This window comes from Pan paniscus, chromosome 20 (genome assembly GCF_029289425.2).
Source record: "Pan paniscus chromosome 20, NHGRI_mPanPan1-v2.0_pri, whole genome shotgun sequence".
Lineage (NCBI taxonomy): Eukaryota > Metazoa > Chordata > Mammalia > Primates > Hominidae > Pan > Pan paniscus.
In genome coordinates, this window is record NC_073269.2 from 17,841,073 (window position 1) to 17,863,689 (window position 22,617).

Here is a 22,617-nt window from a genome sequence, read left to right on the forward strand (position 1 = left end):
TTTGTTTGTTTTTTTCAAGACAGAGTCTTGCTCTGTCACCTAGGCTGGAGTGCAGTGGCACGATCTCGGCTCACTGCAACCTCTGCCTCCCGGGTTCAAGCAATTCTCCTGCCTCAGCTTCCCAAGTAGCTAGGATTACAGGTGCCCACCACTGCACCCAGCTAACTTTTGTATTTTTAGTAGAGACAGGGTTTCACCATGTTAGCCAGGCTGGTCTCGAACTCCTGACCTCGTGATCTGCCCGCCTTGGCCTCCCAAAGTGCTGGGATTACAGGCGTGAGCCACCAAGCCCGATCTAGCCTTACTGTTTTCTACAGCCCCTCCATCTGCAGCAATTGGGGACCTACCACAATTTCCCCAAACATGTCAGCCTTTGCCTGGAATGACTTTCCCTTCCTGCCTCCTTCATAATGGAACATTTGGAACTTTTGCTTCTCTACCCCCGCTATACCTAGGCCTTGCTGGTCACAAAGCTGCCAAAGTTTATGAACATCAGTCCCCTCCAGCGCACGACACCTTGAGGGTGCAGACTACACCCTACTCATTTGTTTTGCAGCACCCCAAAGGCTTCATCAGTTTGCTGAATATCTAAATGAATGCAGCACTGACATTGGGGCTCCCACACCTCCTCGTACCCAGTTCACCTTGTTGTCTCAGCCTCTCCTGGATGCTCTCAACAGTTTCAGACCCTAAAATTAAAATCGATGAGAGCACCAGGTGTTTCTTTTTGTGTGATTGTTCACAACCTGCTTGAGCTGCTAATGGTTCAGAGCTGCTCCTTTTTAAGGCTCAAGGGATGAGGCTGGAACCGGTTTTCATGGCAGCTAAGCAAACAGTAAAAAAAAAAAAAATCACTTGAATTCAGCTAATTCGAGTTTCATGGTAGGACAAAGGCCTGTATCAGATGTCTGCTGAGAGCTTCTTTATTTTTCCAACCTCTCCTTTGGGGATTTATCCCTTTCGATTTCATTTTTCTTAATACTCAGCAGCTGCATATTAATCAGGATGCTAATGAATCATAGGCTTCCCTGGGCCTGCATTCACCAATTAACTTTAACAAACAAAATGCGTGGTGTCCTCTCTGCTGGCTTTCCCGGTTCCTAGGCTGGCTTCTGTTGCCGAACCCTGGACCGAGGCCAGAGAATGCAAGTCAGCCCAACACAGCACGTCGGGTGTGCATGGCCTGCGCCCGGATTGGGCAGTGGGCTGGGGGCTGTGAACACAGCGCTGCGTTCATCTATTATGGTCTGTCCTTCTAAGAAGTCCCTAATTTGGCTGCGAGGATTAGGACATAGTTCCCAAGCAGGGCCCACGCTGGCAGGGGGCCCAGGAGCTGCGGAGGAAATGGGTCTAAGCGAAGAGACCATCTGTTCGCTCCAGGTAAAGCTGTGATTGGCAGGCGACTGAGCCAGAACTGCCCGCTGGTGGGGCCCTCCCTCCGTGGCCTCTAACAGATATACAAGTAAACAATCCGCCAGCCACTTATGACCACCGCGGGTGGCAGTCCCGGGAGAGGAGGCAAGCTAATCAAACATTCAAGGGGGGAACACAACAGAATCTATGGCGCTTGGGCAAAACAATGTTTTGCTGAAGTACAGCCAGGAAGGGGGAAGGTTTGAATGGAAGCTGATGAGCCAGTTCCTCAACCTCTCCTTTTCTCTCTGGAAACGTGTTAACATTTTAATCATGTTGCTGAGTATCTGCTGCTGGATCTATTAACTGGCCCCTGCACTGGTTTTAATCCATCTGTTTTTTGGCCCAGGGTTCCTGTGGAGCTCCTTGAAGTCTCTAAATGATTTGCAGCGGTCTGTATCTCTTCACTACACAGATCCTGGTCTAAACATGCTATTCCGCAGTAAGGTATTAGCAAACAAACGACTTCAACCATTGCTTCCCTTTTTTTTGGTCTCCAATTGATAGCACACACCTATAAACCATTTCACGCGTGGCCTGCTTTCCAGCAGAGGAATGTGCGAGGAGAGGGAAGCTGGCTTGCTTTCTGCCTAGAGTCCTCAGGGCCCTGTCCTGACCCTCCTCTCACTCCTTCTCCAGGTGAGCTCATTCATTCCACAGCTGCTGCTGAAACAGTGACTCCCACAGAACCATCTCCAGACCCTCACCCCACCCCGAGTTCCGGGTCAGAAAGTTGAACTGCATCCTGGACATGTGGATGTCCCTGGCCACCGAAAGTGGCTCAGATAAACAAGGACAACACAGAACTCATGTTCTTGTCTCTGCCAGAGAAGCCACCACCTACTGGAAACCACCACAAGCTGGAAAGCAGACAGCAGTGATGTGCTTGTAAGCATTTAGCAACTGGCTGTGTGATGGGGGGGAAGCCCTGATTCGTAGTGTTTGCCAATTTCCGTGGTGCAGAGCCTCCCACCATTAGCCAATTTCAGGCTACCAACATGAAGACGCTAAATGCCAAGTTGGGAAGAGATGTGTAGAATCGGCTCTTTCAAGCCGGTAGGAGCTGGCCCCAGTACATCATGGCCAGGAAACATCCTCCCTCATCCCCTTCCTGTGTCTTATGGCACAAGGCACTTCCTCCATCTGCCCTGCTAAAGGCCACCCCCCACACACCCCCCATAAAAGCCTCCCACTAGACCTCCCTACACCCACACATTCTCCCTCCCAACCATTCTCCACAAAGCAGCCATATTTTTTTATTAATATTTTTTGAGACAGGGTTTTGTTCTTGTTGCCTAGGCTGGAGTGCAATGGTGCAATCTTGGCTCAGTGCAACCTCCGCCTCCCAGGTTCAAGCGATTCTCCTGCCTAACCCTCCCAAGTAGCTGGGATTACAGGCATGCACCACCACCCCTGGCTAATTTTGTATTTTTAGTAGAGACGGGGTTTTGCCATGTTGGCCAGGCTGGTCTTGAACTCCTGACCTCAGGTGATCCATCTACCTCGAACTCCCAAAGTGCTGGGATTACAGGCATGAGCCATCATGCCCGGCCTGCAGCCGTATCTTTTTATAACGGGAACCTGAGCATGTCACTTCTGTGACCCAGCAGTTCCTCTCCTAGGTATGAGTATGCCCAGAAGAAATGAAATCATCTGTCCACACACAAACTTTTCTAAATGGATTTCATAGCAGTGCTGCTCATAATAGCCAAAAAGTGAAAACCACCCGAATGACTATCAACAGATGAGTGGATAAACAAAATGTGGTAGACTCGTGGAATATTATTCAGCCATTGAAAAGATGAAGTCCAGATGCAGTGGCTCACGCCTGTAATCCCAGCATTTTGGGAGGCCACTGTATCTGGCCTGGAGTGATGAAGCTGTTTTAAAGTTGACTATGAGAATGGTTGTCCAGCTCTGAATATACGAAAAGCAATCAAATCATACCCTTCAAGGAGGTGAGCCGGGCGCGGTGGCTCACGCCTATAATCTCAGCACTTTGGGAGGCCGGGGCGGGCGGATCATGAGGTCAGGAGATTGAGACCATCCTGGCTAACACGGTGAAACCCCGTCTCTACCAAAAATTAAAAATAATAAAAAAAAAAGCCAGGCCTGGTGGCACATGCTTGTAGTCCCAGCTACTCGGGAGGCTGAGGCAGGAGAATTGCTTGAATCTGGGAGGGGGAGGTTGCAGTGAGCCAAGATCATGCCCCCTCACTCCAGCCTGGGCAACAGAGCGAGACTCCATCTCAAAAAAAAGAAAAAAAAAGGTGAACCGTATGCTATGTGAATTATATCTCAAAGCTGTTACTGAAAAAACCTCTAGGATAAAGTCTGTAGCCCACAAAATGCCTCATAACCTGGCCCCTTCTGCAGCCCTCCCCTTGCACTCACCCCTGTACCCCACTCGCTCGCCTAGCCACACTGGCCTTCCTTTAGCTCCCCGAATGCCACAAGCAGGGACTTCGCACGAGCTCTTCTCTCAACCCCTCCTTCCCCACCCTGCCCACACCTTCTGCTTCAACATCTCTTCTACAAGGACACCTTCCCTGGCTCCCCGTTCCAGGCTGGCTGCCCACAGGGGAAAGGTCTCCCAGCACCATGATCTCTTCCATGTTGTTGTTTGGTCAGATGCAAACACCAGGAGGGTATAAGCATGTCTGTCTGGAGGACAGGAGTGTCCCTGCTGCCAATCACAATACTGCCATATCAGCCTTTTTTTTTTTTTTTTTCCTCGAGACAGGGTCTCACTCTGTCGCCCAGGATGGAGTGCAATGGTGCTATCTTGGCTCACTGCAACCTCTGCCTCCCAGGTTCAAGCAATTCTCCTGCCTCAGGCTCCAGAGTAGCTGGGATTAAAGGCATGCGCCACCACGCCTGGCTAATTTTTTGTATTTTTAGTAGAAACAGGGTTTCACTATGTTGGCCAGGCTGGTCTCGAACTCGTGACCTCGTGATCCGCCTGCCTCGGCCTCCCAAAGTCCTAGGATTACAGGTTGAGCCACTGCGCCCGGCCAACATGAGCCTCCTTCTTGCTCTTTTGAGAACACATCAAGCTTATTCCTACCTGAGGGACTTCATACTTGTGGCCCCCTCTGCGTGGAAGGTTTGGGCCCAGAATGCCTCCTGGCTGGCCTCTTCTCATGTGACCTCTTCAGAGTTCTCCAACTGCTCTAAGGTCCCTGTCACTCTACTTGCTCCTTACTATATTTTGTTTCTTCATTCCACTTACTTGCCACCAGTTGAAATCACATTATTCACTTATTTATTTTTGAGACAGGGTCTTGCTCTTCCAGTGCAGTGAAGCAATCACGTCTCACTGCAGCCTCGACCTCCCAGGCTCAAGTGGTCCTCCCACCTCAGCCTTCCAAGTAGCTAGGACCACAGGTGTGTGCAACCGCACCACACCACGCTCATTTCTTTCTTTCTTTTTTTTTCGGAGAGATATGTCTCCCTCTGTTGCCCAGGCTGGTCTCAAACTCCTGGGCTCAAGGGATCCTCCTGCCTTGGCCTCCTGAATAGCCAGGACTACATGCATGCACCACCACGCCTGGCTGATTTTTGTGTTTTTAGTAGAGACGGAGTTTCACCATGTGGGCCAGGCTGGTCTCGAAATCCTGACCTCAAGTTATCTGCCAGAGCCAGCCTCCCAAAGTGCTGGGATTACAGGCGTGAGCCACTGCGCCCAGCCTCTACTATATATATACTTTTTTTTTTTTTTTTTTGAGACAGAGTCTTGCTCTGTCACCAAGGCTGGAATGCAATGGCACAATCTTGGCTTACTGCAATCTCTGCCTCCCAGGTTAAAGCAATTCTCCTGCCTCAGCCTCCTGAGTAGCTGGGATTACAAGTGTCTGTCACCATGCCTGGCTAATTTTTGTAGACACAGGGTTTCACCATATTGGCCAGGCTGGTTTCAAACTCCTGACCTCATGATCTGCCTGCCTTGGCCTCCCAAAGTGCTGGGATTACAGGCGTAAGCCACCGTGCCCGGCCTACTAAATTTTTCTTTTTTCTTTTTTTTGAGACGGAGTCTCACTCTGTCGCCAGGCTGGCATGCAGTGGCATGATCTCGGCTCACTGCAACTTCTGCCTTTGGGGTTCAAGCGATTCTCCTGCCTTAGCCTCCCGAGTAGCTGGGACTACAGGCGTGCGCCACAACACCCAGCTAACTTCTGTATTTTTAGTAGAGACGGGGTTTCATCATGTTAGCCAGGATGGTCTCCATCTCTTGACCTTGTGATCCACCCCCCTCGGCCTCCCAAAGTGCTAGGATTACAGGCATAAGCCACCACTCCTGGCTTTTTTTTTTTTTTTTTTTTTTTGAGACAGCGTTTCGGTCTTTTTGCCCAGGCTGGAGTGCAATGGCGCCATCTCAGCTCACTGCAACCTCCACCTCCTGGGTTCAAGCGATTCTCCTGCCTCAGCCTCCTGAGTAGCTGGGATTACAGGCATGTGCCACTATGCCCAGCTAATTTTGTATTTTTAGTAGAGACGGGGTTTCTCCATGTTTGTCAGGCTGGTCTCAAACTCCCGACCTTAGGTGATCCACCCGCCTTGGCCTCCCAAAGTGTTGGGATTACAGGTGTGAACCACTGCACCTGGCCAATATTTTTTAATAAATTGGCCCGACATTCTGGCCCGCCTCTAGTCCCAGCCATTTCGGAGGCTGAGGTGGGAGGATCACTTGAGTCTGGGAGGTGGAGGTTGCAGTGAGCCGTGATCATGCCACTGCGTGGTGACAAAGCAAGACGCTGTGTTAGGAGGGAAAAAAAAAGCAGCAGACACTGGCATAGCCTTGTGGAAGAAAAGGGTGAATGAGAGGGACCCAGGGGCCTGTGTAGACCCATAGGGCTGGGATCTTCCTCACCTAGCTGGCCCTCCACCAGCTTCCTCCTCGCAGTTCTCTTCCCACCGCGGATGCTCCTTGCTCTCCCCCAAGGGCTGCGGTTCCTGGTCTTTGCATTTCACATGGGGCACGTCCACCTGCAAGCACAGTCAGGACGGAGGCCAAGGAGGGAGGATGAGGAGTGAACAGATCGCCCTCCTGCCGACCCTTCAACTCTGGTCACCTTGATGTGCTGCTGCGGGACGGTGGGGACCCGCAGGAAAGACGGGCAGGGCTGGGGCAGGTGCCATGAGGGCAGGGGCATGGGGTGAAAGGACACTCTGTCCCTAGGGGACACCAGGACACCAGACCTAGAGGGGCCGGGTGAGGGCAGGGCTGTGGGAATGTAACTGGAGGACCTGGGCTCCTAACTGGTATGTGTGTTGGCTGGAGTCCTTCGAGAAAGGAGAAGAGGTAGGAGAAAAGAGATGAGGCCGGGCGCGGTGGCTCACGCCTGTAATCCCAGCACTTTGGGAGGCGGAGGCGGGCGGATCACGAGGTCAGGAGTGCGAGAACAGCCTGAGCAATATGGTGAAACCCCGTCTCTACTAAAAATACAAAAATTAGCTGACGTGGTGGTGCGTGCCTGTAATCCCAGCTACTCGGGAGGCTGAGGAAGGAGAATCACTTGAACCCGGGAGGCAGAGGTTGCAGTGAGCCGAGATCACGCCACTGCACTCCAGACTGGGCGACAGAGTGATACTTCGTCTCAAAAAAGAAAAAGAAAAGAAATGAAAGAAACGGGTGCGGTGCGTGGGTGTTTGTGTCTTTCTCTACTCCGTTCCGGCCACGCGCCATGTGTGGAAATCAGACCCGTCAGTGCGTCAGTCAGGGCCGGGTTCAGTCAGTCAGGAAATTTGAGGCCAGGCCTGATGAGAGGGAGCCCCAATGGCAAAGGACAAGCGGCCGGGCTCGGGTCCGCTGGAGATGGCTGGGATCGCAGCCGTTCCCTGCCTATCTGTCCGCCCGCCCCACGCGCGAGAAGGAAACAAGCGCCGCGTACTCCCTGTCGCTCCATTACGTATTTTCCCGCCTTCAAGCTCGCACCCTCTGCGCATGCGCCGACCCCGCCCCTGGCCAGCTGCGCTCCCGCGGCGAGTGTGTTGTGACGCGTGCTCCCGGCCCCGCCCCCTTTGAGAACTTGAGCGGCCAACTGGGCGGGGCCGACCGTTAAGCAGCAGTTTCGCGGTCCGGGGGCTGCGCGCGCAGTCGGCGCCCCTTGGGAACAAGAGGGCGCGCTCTGGGTGCGCTTGTGTGCCCCTGTGAGGCTCCTGGGTTCCACGAGGCGCCCAGGTTATACGGATCTCAGAGTCCTGTATTTATTCGGTGCTTCTAACTTCATCCACTCTGCCTTGGAAAATATTCTCCATAACAATTTTTTTTTTTTTTTGAGACAAGATCTTGGTCTGTCGCCCAGGCTGGAGTGCAGTGGTGCGATCACAGCTCACTGCAGCCTCGACCTCCCAGGTTCAAGCGATCCTCCTGCCTCGGCCTCCTGAGTAGCAGTGTCATTCACCACGCCCTTCTAATTTAAAAATATTTTTCTGGCCGGGCGCGGTGGCTCACACCTGTAATCCCAGCACTTTGGGAGGCCGAGGCGGGTGGATCACCTGAGGTCATGAGTTCGAGACCAGCCTAGCCAACATGGTGAAACTGTCTTTACTAAAAATACAAAAAATAGCCGGGCGTGGTGGCGGGCGCCTATAGTCCCAGCTACTCGGGAGGCTGGGGCAGGAGAATTGCTTAAACCCAGGACGCAGAGGTTGCAGTGAGCTGAGATCACGCCACTGCACTCCAGCCGGGGTGACAGAGTGAAGCTCCGTCTCAAAAAAAAAAAAAAAGATTGTGTGTGTATATATATATATATATATATATATATACACACACACACACACACACACACGCACACATAATTATATATTTTTTTCCTGTAGAAATGAGATCTCACTGTGCTAAGCCCAGGCTGATCCCCAACTCCTGGGCTCAAGTCGTCCTCCCGTCTTGGTCTCCCAAAGTGCTGTCTCAAAAAAAGAAGAAATTATCTGATCTACCCTATTGACTGTAGGTCATAAGACCCCCGTTTCAAAGAAGTTTCTGCCCCACACAAGGCCTATCTATCTAGATTCTTCTTGGCCTCTCTGAGCATGCATTCCTGAGACTCCAAGAAGAATCTAGACAGACAGGCCTTGCTGGGTTTCCCCACTCAGCCTATTAGTATTAGATGACACCCCCGGCTTTTTTTTTTTTTTTTTTTTTGGTCTTGCTCTGTTGTCCAGGCAACACTGGAGTGCAGTGGGAAGATCTCAACTCGCTGCAACCTTGGCCTCCCAGGTTCAAGCGATTCTCAGCCAACCAAGTAGCTGGGATTACAGATGCACCATGCCCAGCTAATTTTTGTACTTTTAGTAGAGATGGAGTTTTCCCATGTTGCTCAGGCTGGTCTCAAACTCCTGGCCTCAAGTGATCCACCCGCCTCAGCCTCCCAAAGTGTCAGGATTACAAGTATGAACCACGACAAACCCTTTTTGTCCAATCAAATTTCTACCTGGGTGTTCAAACTTTGTTGAACCTAAGCATAAGACACTTTTCATTAATCAGGCATGGTGGCGGGCACCTGTAATCCCAGCTGCTTGGGAAGCTGAGGCTGCTGTGAGCCAAGATCGCCCCTACACTCCAGCCCAGGGAACAGAGCCAGACTCCGTCTCAAAACAAAACAAAACAAAAACACAGTTTCCCCTGTATCTCTGGATCTTCATTCTGAAGGCTTGTCAGGTAACACTATGATCAAATACATTCGTATTCCTTTTCTCTTATTAATCTGCCTTTTCTCAGTAATTTTTAGTGAAACTTCAGAGGGCAATAAGGAAGCTTTCTCTTCATCCCTACACAGCCAAAGTTCAGATTTGATGGAAATGGTAAGATTCCAGGGTACTTGTGTTTATTTAGACACATAAATTGTATTTAACGACAGGGTCTCACTCTGTTGCCCAGGCTGGAGTGCAGTGGTGTAATCACGGCTCATTGCAGCCTCGACCTCCCAGGCTCAAGTGATCAACCTCAGTCTCTGGAGTACCTGGGATTACAGGCATGAGCCACTATGCTGAGCTAATTTTTGTTTTCTGTTTTTGGGGGACAGATCTCACTCTGTGGCCCAGACTGGAGTGCAGTGGTGTGATCTCAGCTCCCTACAACCTCCACCTCCTGGGTTCAAGTGATTCTCCCACCTCAGCCTCCCAGATAGCTGGGACTACAGGTGCCTGCCATCATGCCTGGCTAATTTTTGTTTTTTGTTTTTTTTTTTTTTGGAACAGAGTCTTCTTCTGTCACCCAGGCTGTAGTGCAGTGGCACAATCTTGGCTCACTGCAACCTCCACCTCCTGGTTCAAACGATTCTCGTGCCTCAGCCTCCCGGGTAGCTGGGACTACAGGTGCTCACCACCACGCCCAGCTTTTTTTTTGTATTTTTAGTAGAGACGGGTTTTCACCACGTTGGCCAGGCTGCTCTCGAACTCCTGACCTCAAGTGATCTGCCTGCCTCAGCTTCCCAAAGTGTTGGAATTACAGGCGTGAGCCATCACGCCCAGCCTAATTTTTTTTTTTTTTTTTTTTTTTTGAGACGGAGTCTTGCTCTATCGCCCAGGCTGGAGTGCAGTGGTGCGATCTCTGCTCACTGCAAGCTCCGCCTCCCAGGTTCACACCATTCTCCTGCCTCGGCCTCCTGAGTAGCTGGGACTACAGGCACCCGCCACCACGCCCGGCTAATTTTTTGTATTTTTAGTAGACAGGGTTTCACCGTGTTGGCCAGGATGGTTTCAATCTCTTGACCTCGTGATCCACACGCCTTGGCCTCCCAAAGTGCTGGGATTACAGGCATGAGCCACCGCACCCGGCCCTAATTTTTTTATTTTTAGTAGAGACGGGATTTCACCACGTTGGCCAGGCTGCTCCTGAATTCCTGACCTCAAGTGACCCACCCACCTTGGCCTCCCAAAAGTTCTGGGATTACAGAAGTGAGCCACTGTGCCTGGCTCAGTACCCAGACTTTTTTTGTGTGTGTGTATTTTTAGTAGAGACGGGGTTTCACCCTGTTAGCCAGGATGGTCTCGATCGCCTGGCCTCGTGACCCGCCCGCCTCAGCCTCCCAAAGTGCTGCGATTACAGACGCGGGCCACCTCGCCCAGCCCAGTACCCAGAATTTTGACCATCAAGTGGCACACTGAGCTAGAGGGACCCAACAAGACCCCTCACCCCTAAGGAAAGCCACCAGATGGGGGCAACTGCCCACTTTATTAGACAGTAGGTGGCCCACAGGTCTCCTCAGGGCCCACCCTCACAGTAGACACACCACACAGGACAACAGAAGGAACCTGCTACCCAGTCCTTTGTCCCTGGGATTCTGGTCCTGGGACAGGTGGGAAAGAGGAAGGTGGGTGCTGGCCTCACAGAGGCCTCATAAATACAAGGTCACTGGCCAGGGATGCGAAGGAGCGCAGCAGCAGGGACTCGGGAGGATGACCTGTCCTAGAGTGGCCCATGTCACGCAGCCTCCTGTGTGGGAGGGGGCCTCGGCTCGGCATCCAGGCGGCACAGGGGACTGTCATACACCATCTGCAGGTTCACCTTGTGGCCCACCAGCTCCCGGATATTGTTGATGCCATATTTGATCATCGTTGGGCTTGTGGGGGAGGGAACAGAGTTTATCATGAGGTCAGCACGTGCACCCTTCTGCTCAGATTTCCATGGCTCCCATCTTCTTCAGAGGAAAAGTTCAAGTTCTCCCCATGACCCACAGGGCCCTGCGCCAACTGCTCTATCACCTCTCACCCTCCGCCTTCAGCCACACCAGCCTCCTCACTCTTCTCCTAATACAAAAAGCACATTCCCACCTCTGGGCCTTTGAACTGACTGTGACCACTACTTGGGACACCCTTCCCCAGATACTCTCATGGTTTACCTCTTTATCTACCTCGATTTTGCTAAGGTGGCACTTCTTCCTCCATGATGCCTTCACTGACCACGTAGTTGCCTTAGCCCTCCCTATACCACTTACTGCCCTGGTACACACTTCTGTCTTCTTTTGCTGAGTGCATTTGTTTTTTTGAAACAGAGTCTCACTCTGTAACCTAGGGTGGAGTGCAGTGGCGTAATCTCAGCTCACTGCAACCTCCGCCTCCCAGGTTCAAGTGATTCTCATACCTCAGCCTCCCGAGTACCTAGGACTAGGACTACAGACGCACGCAACAGTGCCTGGCTAATTTTTGTAGTTTTAGTAGAGACGGGAGACAGAGTCACACTCTGTTGCCCAGACTACAATAGAGTGCAGTGGCATGATCTTGGCTCACTGCAACCTCTGCCTCCTGGGTTCAAACGATTCTCCTGCCTCAGCCTCCTAAGTAGCTGGGATTACAGGCACCTGCTACCACACCAGGCTAATTTTTATATTTTTAGTAGAGATGAGGTTTCGCCATGTTGGCCAGGCTGGCCTCGAACTCCTGTCCTCAGTTGATGCACCTGCCTCAGCCACCCACAGTGCTGGGATTACAGGCATGTGCCACCGCGCCTGGCCTGTTTTTATTCTTTGTAGAGGCGGAGACTTGCTCTATTGCCCAGGCTGATCTCAAACTCCTGGCTCAGGCGATCCTCCTGCCTTGGCCTCCCACAGCACTGGGATGACAGGCATGAGCTACCACGCCTGGCCTGATGTACTTGTTGGTCTTGCTAGTTATCATCCTTCTCGCTCCACTGGGACCCCAGATTCAGAGGGAGGGACGTAAGCTGTCACGTTCACAGCATGGGGCCGAGCATTCAGTTTGTACTTACGATGAAAGTTTTGTCCATTGGATGAATGAATGGGTGGTGCTGAAACCACGCAGGCCCCTACACCTGGAGAGTTGTTTGAGGCAGCTGGACACCCCGAGTTTCCACTTGGGCACTTACCGCTCCAGGGAGAGGCCCCAGGCAATGACCGACACGTTCTCGGGAAGCCCCATGGGCAGCAGCATCTCTGGACGGAAGACCCCCGAGTTTCCGACCTCCACCCACTTCTTCAGGCCTGCAGAGGCAGGACAGAGAAGACGGGCAGTGCGTGTTGAGTTTCTGGGCACTGCTGGTACAGGTTCTGGGTCTAGGTGGTGAGCTTGGGAGGTGGGGTACAGGCATGGCAATGGGGGGACCCCGGCCAAACCATAGTAGCCTGAGACCTCCCTCCCACCCCAGTACCAGGGCCCACCCTGACCTTGGTGGTAGCTGAACACCTCCATGCTGGGCTCTGTGTATGGGTTGTAGGCTGGCTTGAAGCGGAGTTGCGTGATACCTGCAGGAAGTGGGGGGCGGGCAGGAGAGCAGGGGTTTGGAGGATAATGCTGGTGATCAACACACCTGCCCGCTGCCTCACCACCATGGCCCACCCCTGCCCCCCTGCTCACCCAGCTTGGTGAAGAACTCCCGCAGAACGCCCATGAGGTGGCCCAAGGTGAGACCATGATCCGCCACCACGCCCTCGATCTGGTGGAACTCAGCCAGGTGCGTGGCGTCCAGGGTCTCATTCCGGAATACGCGGTCGATGGAGAAGTACTTGACCGGAGTGAAGGGCTTCTAGGGGTGACAACCGAGCCAGGCCCAGGTATGGGTCAGAAGGTCCCTTTGACAGCACCCTCTCCCCACTGGGGCCCCCGCCTGGGCCAACCGCACCTTCTGGGCAAGGCGGTAGAGCGCACGGGCGCTGGCTGATGTGGTGTGGGTTCGCAGTAGGTTTTTCCGGGCCTCGTCCAGCTTCCAGTTATACTTGTACCTTCAGGAGGGAAGGTGGGAAGTCCATGCAATGGCCCAGGGGTCCCCAGCCTCCTTCCCTTCCATACCAGGTAAGTCCTGCCTCACCCCTGTGAGCCGTAGCCGCCCTGAGAGTGGGTCCGCTTGACCCGCTGGACATAGTCCATTGGGAGCTGCAGGGCCTCCGCTGGATCTGGGCAGGACAGAGCAACATCAGGTCAGTCAACGAGCATTTCCCACCCCTTTTTTTTTTTCAGACAGGGTCTCACTGTTGTCCAGGCTGGAGTGCGGTGGTGCAATCTGGGCTTACTGCAACCTCTGCCTCCCAGGTTCAAGCGATTCTCGTGCCTCAGTTTTCTCATTTGTGTGTGGCTTTTTTGGGTTCTTTTTTTCTGAGACAGAGTCTTGTTCAGTTGGCCCAGCTGAAGTACAATGGCTCAATCTTGGCTCACTGCAACCTCCACCTCCCAGGTTCAAGCAATTCTCCTGATTCAGCCTCCCAAGTAGCTGGGATTACAGGTGCCTGCCACCACACCCGGGAAATTTTTGTATTTTTAGTAGAGATGGGGTTTCGCCATGTTGGTCAGGGTGGTCTCGAACTCCTGATCTCAGGTGATCCACCCACCTCGGCCTCCCAGTGTTGGGATTACAGGCATGAGCCACTGCACCTGGGCTTTATTTATGTATGTACGTATGTATCTATGTATTTTGAGATGGAGTCTTGCTCTGTTGCCCAGGCTGGAGTGCAGTGGCATGATCTCGGCTCACTGCAACCTCCTCCTCCCAGGTTCAAGCAATTCTCCTGCCTCAGCCTCCCGAGTAGCTGGGATTACAGAAGTGCACCACCACACACAGCTAATTTTTTATATTTGGTAGACGTGGGGTTTCACCATGTTGGCCAGGCTGGTCTCGAACTCCTGACTTCAAGTGAACCGCCTGCCTGGGCCTCCCAAAGTGCTGGGATTATGCCACTGCGCCCGATCTTTTTATTTTTTCTTTTTTTTGAGACAGAGTCTCGCTCTGTCGCCCAGGCTGGAGTGCAGTGGCGCGATCTCGGCTCACTGCAACCTCTGCCTCCCAGGTTTGAGTGATTCTCCTGCCTCAGCCTCCTGAATAGATGGGACTACAGGCACACGCCACCATGCCCAGCTAATTTTTGTATTTTTAGTAGAGATGGGATTTCACCATGTTGGCCAGGATGGTCTCGATCCACCCACCGTGGCCTCCCAAAGTGCTGGAATTACAGGCGTGAGCCACCGCGCCCGGCCTATTTTTTTTTTTTTTTGAGACGGAGTCTCGCTCTGTCGCCCAGGCTGGAGTGCAGTGGCGCGATCTCGGCTCACTGCAAGCTCCGCCTCCCGGGTTCACGCCATTCTCCTGCCTCAGCCTCCCGAGTAGCTGGGACTACAGGCGCCCGCTACCACGCCCGGCTAATTTTTTGTATTTTTAGTAGAGACGGGGTTTCACCGTGTTAGCCAGGATGGTCTCGATCTCCTGACCTCGTGATCCGCCCGCCTCGGCCTCCCAAAGTGCTGGGATTACAGGCGTGAACCACCGCGCCCGGCCTTTTTTTTTTTTTAAAGGGACAAAATTTTTTTTTTTTTTAGACGGAGTCTCGCTCAGTCACCCAGGCTGGAGTGCAGTGGCACGATCTCGGCTAACTGCCAGCTCCGCCTCCAGGGTTCACACCATTCTCCTGCCTCAGCCTCCCGAGCAGCTGGGACTACAGGCGCCCGCCACTACGCCTGGCTAATTGTTTTTGTATTTTTGGTAGAAACGGGGTTTCACTGTGTTATCCAGGATGGTCTTGATCTCCTGACCTCGTGATCCGCCCGTCTCAGCCTCCCAAAGTGCTGGGATTACAGGCGTGAGCCACCGCGCCCGGCCTAAAGAGACAAAGTCTTGCTCTGTTGCTTGGCCTGCAGTGCAGTGATGCAATCATAGCTCACTGCAGCCTCAAACTCCCAGGCTCAAGCAATCCTTCACCTCAGCCTCCCGAGTAGCTGCAACTACAGGCGTGCACTACCATGCCCAGCTAATTTTATTTGTACAGATGGGTCTTTCTATGTTGCTTAGGCTGTTCTCAAACTCCTGGGCTCAAGCGATCCTCCTCCCTTGCCCTCCCAAACAGTGGGATTATACCCACTGAGGCTGGCCAAGTTTCCTTCTTTGTAAAAAGGGGTAACAGTACTGCTTCCAGTAGTTGGCAGGAAGTTTAGAATAGTGGCTAGTATGTGATGAGTGCTTAGTAAGTTTTGGGTGCTATGACAATAATGACAAGAATGATGTTGCTCCTCTGGCCAGGTAAGCCGGCACCCAATGACCTCAACTGCCCTCTTGGTCAGGAAGGCCACCCCATTGTGGGAAGTCATTCCATTTCAGACGGTGCTAAGGGCAATGAAAGAAAGAAATGGGACAGAAGAATGAACACTAGGGGAGAAGGGCTTCTGTAGAACTCGGGGTGAGCCCGGGAGTGTTAGGCTGGCCTGTCTCTGGTGACACGTGAGCAGAGATTTGAGGCTGCAGCCTGCCTTGAAGATCTGGGAGAAAACAGCTCTTGGCTAAAGACGGAACATAAGCAAAGGCCCTGAGGTGTGCACGGCCTGGAATGCCCAAAGAAGACATGGGGGCAGGCAGGGTGTGGGGGCTCACGCCTGTAATCCCAGCACTTTGGGAGGCTGAGGCAAAACTGTTTGAGATCAGGAGTTTGAGACCAGCCTGGGCAACATAGTGAGAACAAAACAAAACAAAAATTCATTAATTTTGGGCTAGGCGTGGTGCTCACGCCTGTAATCCTAGCACTTTGGGAGGCTGAGGCGGGAGTATCACTTGAGGTCAGGAGTTCCAGACCAGCCTGGCCAACATGGCAAACCCCATCTCTATTAAAAACACAAAAATTAGCCGAGCGTGGTGGCGGGTGCCTGTAATCCCAGCTACTCAGGAGGCTGAGGCAGGAGAATCGCTTGAACCCAGGAGGTGGAAATTGCAGTGAGCTGAGATCATGCCACTGCACTCTAGCTTGGGCGACAGAATGAGACTGTCTCAAAAAAAAAAAAAAAAAAAAGCCAGGTGAGGTGGCTCACGCCTGTAATCCCAGCACTTTGGGAGGCCAAGGCAGACTGGAGTTTGAGACCACCCTGGCCAACATGGCAAAACTCCATCTCTACTAAAAATACAAAAATTAGCTGGGCATGGTGGTGTGCACCTGTAATCCCAGCTACTCGGGAGGCTGAGGCAGGAGAATCGCTTGAACCTGGGAGGCAGAGTTTGCAGCGAGCCAAGATCGTGCCACTGCACACTCCAGCTTGGGCGACCGAGTGAGACCCTGTCTCAAAAAAAAAAAAAAAAAAAAGACTGCAGGTGGCATAATGAGAACAGAGCTTGACACATCCAACAAGGATGGACTTAAATTTAACTCAATTAATTTTTTTAGAGGTAGATTCTTCCCTATGTTGCCTGAGCTGGATTTGAACTCCTGGGCTCATGCAATCCTCCTGCCTTGGCCTCCCAAATAGCCGGACTACAGGTGCACACCACCATGCCCAGTTCTAGACCTAATTTGATCAAATGGGATGCCCATCCTGTAAAGGCTCCGCCGTGGCCTGGTGTCTCTCATGTCTCAGGGAGGCCCTAGGGGCTGACCCACCTCGAAGGAAGAAGGTGTCGTGCTGGTCACGGGCTGGGTGCTGCTGGGGCTGGAAGAGGGCGTCAAAGTTCCAGAAGGAGCTCTCAATGAAGTTATCAGTCGGCATCTCGGTGAACCTGGTGGGAGACGCAGCCTGACTGCCCTGCCTGTACCCAGCAGAAGCACCAGGCACCGCCCCCAGCCCTGTGCTCACCCCATCTCCAGGAAGATCTGTCGGAACTGGGAGCGGACCTTGAGCAGCGGGTGAAGGTGGCCGCTGTCGGGGAGGACACCGTGGGCCAAGAAGTTGTAGGGCTTGAAGGGCCGGTCCCGCCAAGAGCCACTGGGGGAGGATGCAAGGGCCTGGTAAGGGCTGCCCGCCCCTGCCCCCTGCCCCAGCTCCCACCTGCCCTGACCCTGCGGTTGCCCACTACCTGGAGATCATCTCTGGGCTCAGCTCTGTCTCTTGCTTGGAGATGCTGGTACTAAAGGCACTGCCTTTGCTCACCCAGTAGGTCTTCAGGGTCCTGTGGCCAGGGGAAGGAAGGGGACGCCACTGCCATCTCCTCCTAGAGGACTTCCTTGATCTCCCGTCTGATGAGGATCCCCATGCTACCTACCAAGTCACTCTGCTTTATTTCCATCCTGACATTTATCACTACCTGAAATGTTCCTATGTGACCATGCCGTATCTCCCTGTATTCACTCACTTATTCATTCAACACTTATTGAGAACCTAATGTGTGCCAGGGTCTGTTCAAGGTGCTAAGTACACAACTGAGTGATGATACTAGGGAAAGTCTAGTAGATTTATTCTGTGCCAGGCTCTGTTCTGCGAAAGTCTCCCCACAAGCCCCGGAAAGAGGGCAGTTTTTTTTATTTGTTTGTTTTCCTTTTTTGAGACAGAGTTTTGCTCTTGTTGCCTAGGCTAGAGTGCAATGGCACGGTCTCAGCTCACTGCATCCTCCACCTCCCAGATTCAAGCGATTCTCCTGCCTCAGCCTCCAGAGTAGCTGGGATTACAGGCACCCGCCACCACACCCAGCTAAGTTTTGTATTTTCAGTAAAGACGAGGTTTCACCATGTTGGCCAGGCTGGTCTCGAACTCCTGACCTCAGGTGATTTGCCCGCCTCGGCCTCCCAAAGTGCTGGGATTACAGGCATGAGCCATCGTGCCTGGCCCCTTTTTCTTTGAGATGGGGGTCTCTCTATGTTGCCCAGGCTGGCCTTGAATTCATGGATTCAAGTGATCCTAACACTTCAGCCTCCTGAGTAGTTGGGATTATACACGTGAGCCACACACTTGGCCCAGGCTATTTTATAGATAAGGAAACGGAGACCGCAAAGGCCAGGTGACTTGGCCAAGGTCATAAAACTAGTTAAGTGACAGAGCCCGAACTTCAGTTAGGCATCCCAGCTCTAGTCTCTTCTCTCTGCCACTCTGTGTCTGCTCAAAGGGGACATTTGTCCTGTGAGAGGACGGCCCCTAGCCCATCTAGGTTCCAGAAGCCTGTCTGGTGTGTGTTCATTAAACTTTGGACCACACTAAGGACAGTGAAAGAAATGAACAAGCACCAAAGATGAAGACTAGGGGCGATGGGCTTCATGGAACTCAAGGGGAGAGGAGGGCTGTCAGGGTGGCCTCTTTAAGGGGACACAGGAGAGAGACTTGATGAGGAGCCTATCTTGAAGATCAGAGGGAAAACAGTTCTCAGCAGAAGGGTCCTCATGGGCAAAGACCCCAAGGCATGTAGGCTTGACAACTATGGCATTAAGCGTGCTGGGAGGAAACTGGCCACACCTGTGCTTGGTGTGGGCAAGATGTCTCCCTCCCACCATGTCTCCACCATGCTTCACAGGTGGTGGGGTCCTGAGCCTGCAGGGGGCACCCACTCACACTTCAGCCAACAGCTTCCTCTTCCTCAGCTCGCTCCTCTCCTTCTCCCCCAGCTTCTCAGCCTGTCCCCCCCGGACCAGCTGGAGCCGCCGCTGCACCTCATCCTCCATGCTGTCCACCTGCCAGGATAAGGAGTGTGAGGGGTGTGAGGGCCAGGGGCCCGCGTGCCCGTCCACCTGCCCCCTGACCAGCCAGCAGGAACGCACCACTCGGAACACCCGGGGCCCGTCAGCCGCACTCTTGTCCACCCGAATCCACTTGTTGGACATGGCCTTGCTGAAGCCCACTTTGCCACTGGGCAGTCGCTGGAAAAGAGAGGCTGCAGTGAGTGGGGCACGAGGGCCACCTTCATCCCATCACTCACTCCCCATTCACCCCGCAGCTCCTACCATAAGCTCGCTCTGGGCCAGGCCCTCTGGGGGAATGCTTCGAAACACACGGGCCTCATGGCTGCCCTCCCGGGCAATCTCCTCGCCCTCCACAGTAAGCTCCCAGCGCTTGGTGGACCGAAGTTCAGCCTCGATGACCTAGAGGGAAATGTGGGGAGAGGGTCCAGGCAGGGGTGAGGCTCAGAGCCAGGCATCCCCTTTCTGCAGCGCTGGGTCCCAGGTTGAAAGCACAGCCCTTAAAGCTAGCTTCACATCCCAACTATACAACTTTACAGCCAAGTGGTCGCAAGGGAAAGACTTCCCCTTGCTGTGTCTCCATTTCCCTTATGTAACACAGGGGTAGTAATAATGATAGTTTACACCTCCCAGGGTAAAGTACACCACTAAAGATGTTACCTGGCAGAAGACAAATTCTGTCGGTTTTGAACCTGTGACAGATTTGAATGAGAAAAATTAGGTGAACTGATTTGTCTCCACATTTTTTTGTTTGTTTTTGTTTTCTTTGAGAGGGGTTCTCACCCTGTCACTAGGCTGGGTGCAGTGGTGTGATCATAGCTCACTGCAGCCTGGACCTCCTGGGCTCAAGCGATCCTTCCGCCTCAGCCTCCCGAGTAGCTGGGACTACAGGCATGCGCCGCCACACCTGGTTAATTTTTAAATTACTTTTTTTTTTTGAGACGGAGTCTTGCACTGTCGCTCAGGCTGGAGTGCAATGGTGTGATCTCGGTTCACTGCAACCTCTGCCTCCCGGGTTCAAACGATTCTCCTGCCTCAGCCTCCTGAGTAGCTCGGATTACAGGTGCCCACCACCACCCCCAGCTAATTTTTGTATTTTTAGTAGAGATGGGGTTTCACCATGTTGGCCAGGCTGGTCTCAAACTCCTGACCTCGTAATTGGCCGACTCCGCCTCCCAAAGTGCTAGGATTACAGGCGTGAGCCGCCGTGCCCAGCCCTTTAAATTACTTTTTAAAGACAGGGTGTTGTTATGTTGTCCAGGCTGGTCTCAAACTCCTGGCCTCAAGTGATTCTCCTTCCTCAGCCTCCCAAAGTGCTGGCATAATGGGCATGAGCCACCATACCCAGCCTGTCTCCATGTTTAAATGTTCACATGTCAGTGCCCAGAATGTCAGAGACGGGCCCTGGAGGTCCACATTACAAACAAAAACTGAGGTTCCAGGTCCAGAGTCATGAAGACAAGGACAACAAGGGTAAGTAGAGTGCACAGGGCCTGGCTCCCACTTCGTTCTAATCCCAACTCTGCCCTTCACTTACTGTGTGACCTCAGGAAAGTTGCTTAACCTCTCAGTGACTCTTCTCATCCATAAGAGAAAGGTGTGATGGGTTCTACCTCAGATGATTTTAAGGAGTAGCTAAATTAATACTCAGAAAGAATATATAGTGCCTACCACGTGACAAACACTGTATAAATTTTTTTTTTTTTTTTGAGACGGAGTCTCGCTCTGTCGCCCAGGCTGGAGTGCGATCTCGGCTCACTGCAACCTCCACCTCCTGATTCAAACAATTCTCTGCCTCAGCCTCCCAAGTAGCTGGGATTACGGGTGCCCACCAACACGCCTGGCTAATTTTTTTTTGTATTTTTAGTAGAGACAGGGTTTCATCATCTTGGCCAGGCTGGTCTTGAACTCCTGACCTCGTGATCCACCCGCCTTGGTCTCCCAATGTGCTGGGATTACAGGTGTGACCACTGCACCCGGCATAAATTCTAATTACTATAATTATTTTTATGGCTATTACTGTCATTAGATTGAACCTCACCTCCTTGTATTATTTAACCCTCTGTGACGTATACAAATGTCAGATCATATTGATCAAGGCACTGTCACCCCACACAACACAGCTGCCATCTCTCCTCTGCATTGAGGACTATGGGCTCTGCAGCCTGAGTGCCTAATTTCAAATCTGGGCTCATCGGCCTCTTCTATTCACACTGATTATGTTACTGACCATCAGTTGTCACATCTGCAAAATGGGAATAACATGGCCATCAGCCAGGATTATGGAATGGATTGGACAAACAAGCTGAGACCAAAGTGGGGCACAGAACATGAGCTCTACGGATAAACAGCCCAGATCCTGGCCCCATGGATCTAGCCTTCTGGGTGGCCCACGGGCCCCTCAGCATCCTACTCCTGTGACTCTGTCACTGTCCACTTGCCCAAGTCAGAAGGCTGGACTTCATCTGTGCGCCCCCTGCCTTGTCCTGAATCCCACGCCTTCCCCACCTCCCCCAAGCTTCCTTCCCATAGCCAGACATCATGCCCTCCAGCTTGGGGAAGTGCCAGCTTCTTCTTTCATCCCTTCACCTCCAGTCCTGTCCATGCCAATTCTTCCCAAAGGTGATGTGGATAGCACACTCATCTGACCGGCTCTAGCTCCTGCTATCGCTTCCCAGTTCCCTCATGAGGTAAAGACCTAAGAGGCTTTGCAATTACAGCTATGCTGGTCTCCCTTGCCGCCTGCCATCCCCCAAGATCCCGGCCACTGATCTCTAAAGTGCTATCACTTTCCTCAACAGAGAACAGACTCAGCCGTCACCTGCACCAGGCCGCTCTCCCTGACCCCCAAGGCTGGGTCAGCTGTCACAGCTGGGACCCCTGTTTTCCCCCATCACTCTGGTTCTTGACGCACCTTCCTATTACGTCGCAACCTGCGTGAGGGCAGCAACCGCGCTTCCTCGTCCATCATCGTACCCTCTACCCACGCTGACCGTGCCTCAATAAACGTTTATTGCATGAGGAACATCCGTGCGTCTGGGCCCTCACTCGTCCCACTTCCCGCCCGCACATCCCGGAGTGGACACATATACAGCTACCCCAAACTAGGCCTGAGGGAATTTGGCTTGGACGTAGAGCGCCCGTGGCAAGGGGACTGTAGGTGCAAGGGCAAGGCGGTCCGGCATCACGGGCCCGGCTCACCTCGCCCAGCGCCTGAAGGCTCTTCACGGCGCCCACCACCGCCTGGTGCTCCATGCCCAGCTCAGCCGCCAACTCGGCGCTGTCCAGGCCGCCATCAGACGCCTCCAGCCGCCGAAGCAGCAGTTCCGCCACCGGACCATCCGCCATGACTCCTTCCAGTGTGCTCAGCGTGTCCGGGCCGGGGTGGGCGGGGGTTGCTGAGCCACCGGAACCGGAACCGGAGTGTGTACCGCCATCTTGAATGTGTCTAACTGCAGAAAAGGGCTCAATGTGTCGTCATCTTGAGTGTGGCGACGGAGCCTCAAAAGGTGCATGGGACTCAGTTCCCACCTCTACCCTGACTCCATCAATGGCGTCTGGTTGACCAGAGGGGTAAAATTGATTATGTCAAGGTCAGAAGCACCGCCCTGTTTTGAGTTTTATCTAGCCTCACTTCGAGCGGGCTTTGTGACCTTGGACTTCCCCGTCTCTGGGTTACAGAACCCTCTGCCCTTCTGGTATTCTCTCTTGCCCTAGGAGAGGCGGTGGGTGGTGGGCTCCAGAGATGGTCATTTTGGCGATGTCAGCTACTTTTAAAATTTCAAAGGAAGGCTGGGTAGGTACCGTCCCTTTTTATAGAGGGAAAAGGAATTCACCTAGTAAGTCAAGGTGGCACCTAACCTGTGTGGACTACCTCGTATGTGGTAGTACTTAGCCCAGA

General features: G+C 52.9%; 2 protein-coding genes across 3 annotated transcripts in view; both read right to left on the reverse strand.

The window, feature by feature from the left end:
* Nucleotides 1-10,432, reverse strand: part of SYCE2 (synaptonemal complex central element protein 2) — a 23,769-nt gene extending 13,337 nt beyond the window's left edge. The window contains exons 1-2 of the mRNA XM_003814837.6: nt 7,305-10,432; nt 6,284-6,399 (exon numbers count right to left, since the gene is read on the reverse strand). Of these exons, the coding sequence (XP_003814885.1) occupies nt 6,284-6,399; nt 7,305-7,319 (131 nt within the window). The 5' untranslated portion in view covers nt 7,320-10,432. The remainder of the gene's footprint in view (nt 1-6,283; nt 6,400-7,304) is intronic.
* Nucleotides 10,433-10,569: 137 nt separating this feature from the next.
* On the reverse strand, nt 10,570-22,342 carry FARSA (phenylalanyl-tRNA synthetase subunit alpha). 2 transcript variants are annotated; one of them, XM_003814830.5, is made up of 13 exons: nt 21,918-22,342; nt 18,981-19,118; nt 18,798-18,896; nt 18,592-18,710; nt 17,129-17,221; nt 16,909-17,037; nt 16,716-16,831; nt 13,178-13,262; nt 12,992-13,091; nt 12,727-12,895; nt 12,537-12,614; nt 12,239-12,353; nt 10,570-10,976 (listed from the first exon to the last, which is right to left on the reverse strand). In XM_003814830.5, exons 1-13 carry the CDS (start codon nt 22,062-22,064, stop codon nt 10,838-10,840), a joined length of 1,527 nt encoding a protein of 508 aa, XP_003814878.1. In that variant the 5' UTR covers nt 22,065-22,342; the 3' UTR covers nt 10,570-10,837. The 2 variants fall into 2 exon arrangements, with proteins under 2 accessions (XP_003814878.1, XP_063455999.1); XM_063599929.1 differs by lacking the exon at nt 17,129-17,221 and having other exon boundaries at nt 21,918-22,111.
* Between the last annotated feature and the right edge of the window lie 275 nt (nt 22,343-22,617).